This window comes from Stegastes partitus, unplaced genomic scaffold, assembly GCF_000690725.1.
Source record: "Stegastes partitus isolate 25-593 unplaced genomic scaffold, Stegastes_partitus-1.0.2 Scaffold2317, whole genome shotgun sequence".
NCBI classification, from domain to species: domain Eukaryota; kingdom Metazoa; phylum Chordata; class Actinopteri; family Pomacentridae; genus Stegastes; species Stegastes partitus.
In genome coordinates this window covers 1-1929 of record NW_007580048.1, presented here as the reverse complement: position 1 = coordinate 1929, position 1929 = coordinate 1, and the positions used below count along the sequence as shown (strand labels likewise).

The 1929-nt window shown below is 42.9% G+C and overlaps 1 protein-coding gene across 1 annotated transcript in view; it reads left to right on the top strand.

Annotated features, from left to right (window-relative positions):
- Positions 1-1328, top strand: part of LOC103374653 (endothelial zinc finger protein induced by tumor necrosis factor alpha-like) — a 6559-nt gene extending 5231 nt beyond the window's left edge. The window contains exon 5 of the mRNA XM_008304774.1: positions 323-1328. Within this exon, the coding sequence (XP_008302996.1) occupies positions 323-1269 (947 nt within the window). The 3' untranslated portion in view covers positions 1270-1328. The remainder of the gene's footprint in view (positions 1-322) is intronic.
- The last annotated feature ends 601 nt before the right edge of the window (positions 1329-1929 follow it).

The window sequence follows — 1929 nt, the reverse complement described above, 5'->3', positions numbered from 1 at the left end:
CTCTTAAATAAAATTCTAATATTCTTTATAAAGCATGAAGGTGCAAATAACAATTAATTCTTAAATGAAATTATTTACTGATTGTTATTTTACTAATTGTTTAAATTGTTTACTCTGCAATACTTTTTTTTTTTTTTTTTTAATGTCCAAAAATATCTTAAACACACCGTGATGAAACCTTTTCCGCTGCTAAAAAACTAAAAACAAACAAACAAAAAAACACTTTATCTTCTCTGTAAATAATCTACAGGAGAGGCCTGTCTGATAGATTTACTCCAGTTAGGGGGTTCTTGAAAACCATGATGTGTCTTTGTTCTCGCAGAAGTCCAGCAGCTGTTGGTGAGGAAAGAAGACCAGGACCAGGAGGACCCAGAGCCCCCTCACATTAAAGAGGAGCAGGAGGAGCTGTGGAGCAGTCAGGAGGCTGATATCAGCGAGTTCTCCTCCTCTCCTGTCCCTGTGAAGAGTGAGGATGATGAGGAGAAGCCTCAGTCTTCACAGCTTCATCACAGCCACACTGAGGAGAACAGTGACTCTGTGGGAGAACCAGAACCAGATTTACACCATGAAGACAGAACTTCAGACTCCTCAGAGACGGACATCAGCGATGAGGATTGGACTGAACCCAGGGAGCCTGCATCAGGCTTAAACTCTGTGAAACATCACAAAGACTCGTTCACATGCTTCGACTGCGGTAAAGCGTTTGTTCACAAGACAAATCTGAAACGACACATCAAGTGCCACAGTGGAGAGAAACCGTTCAGCTGCTCGTTTTGCGGGAAAAGCTTCACTCGGCGGGAACATCTGATTGCTCACATGAGATGTCACTCAGGAGAGAAGCCGTTCATCTGCTCGGTTTGCAACAGCAGCTTCAGCCACGGCTGGTCGCTGGACAAACACATGAGAGTCCACAGTGGGGAGAAACCATTCAGCTGTTCACTGTGCAGCAAGAGATTCAGGCAGCGCTCGGACTTGGCTGCACACTTCAGGATTCACACGGGGGAGAAACCCTTCTCCTGCTCAGTTTGTAGCAACAGTTTCACTCAGCGTCACACTTTGGTTCAGCACATGAGGACCCACACTGGCCTGAAGCCGTTCACCTGTTCAGTGTGTGAGAAAAGATTCTCACGAAAAGGTCACATGACGAGACACATGGCAGCTCACACCGGGGAGAAACCCTTCAGCTGCAACGTTTGTGAGCAGAGATTCACGTGGCAGTCGCAGTTTAAAAGACATGAATGTGGTGCAGAGAGCAGCAGCCTGAAGTGAAGCTTTTTTCCCCTGCAAACCTCTGAGAGGACGTACAATAAATGTTCTAGAGAAACAAATCCGATGTTCTGTCTTTTGTGAGCAGGTCTGAGCAGAAACACTCAGAGTGTCTTGAAGTTATGTCTAAATGTTGATGCAAAAGTTTTATTTTTAATTCTGCCCCTCGTCACAGCCCTAAAGAAGTACTTCTACTGTATTTGAAAGTTAGCGTTCACTTTCTGAGAGATTTAACTCATCTCCAGTTGGTATCAGAAAGTTATTTTAGTTTGGCATAAAAACAGAAACAGGATGAAGCAGCTTGTCAAACTGTTCAAAAGTCCACTGTCGAAACTCACCAGTTAACATCCTGTGTGTAATTTGTTTTATCCTCTGAACCCCCAAAACCTGGTGAATTTGAAAGGCATATGATTGTTATTATTATTAGGGTCCGAGCACACCAGTGCAAGGACCCTATTGTAACCGTTTTGATTATTTATTATTTATTATTATTATTTATTATTATTTTATCGACTTTTGAAACGCGTTTTTGAGGACCTAAACATGATCGAAAACTCACCAAAATCGCCACGCACATCAGGACTGCCAAAAAAATGGATATTTTAATGGACTTGGACATGTCACTGCCAAAATGGCTCCACAGCGCCACCTTGAAAATTTCAA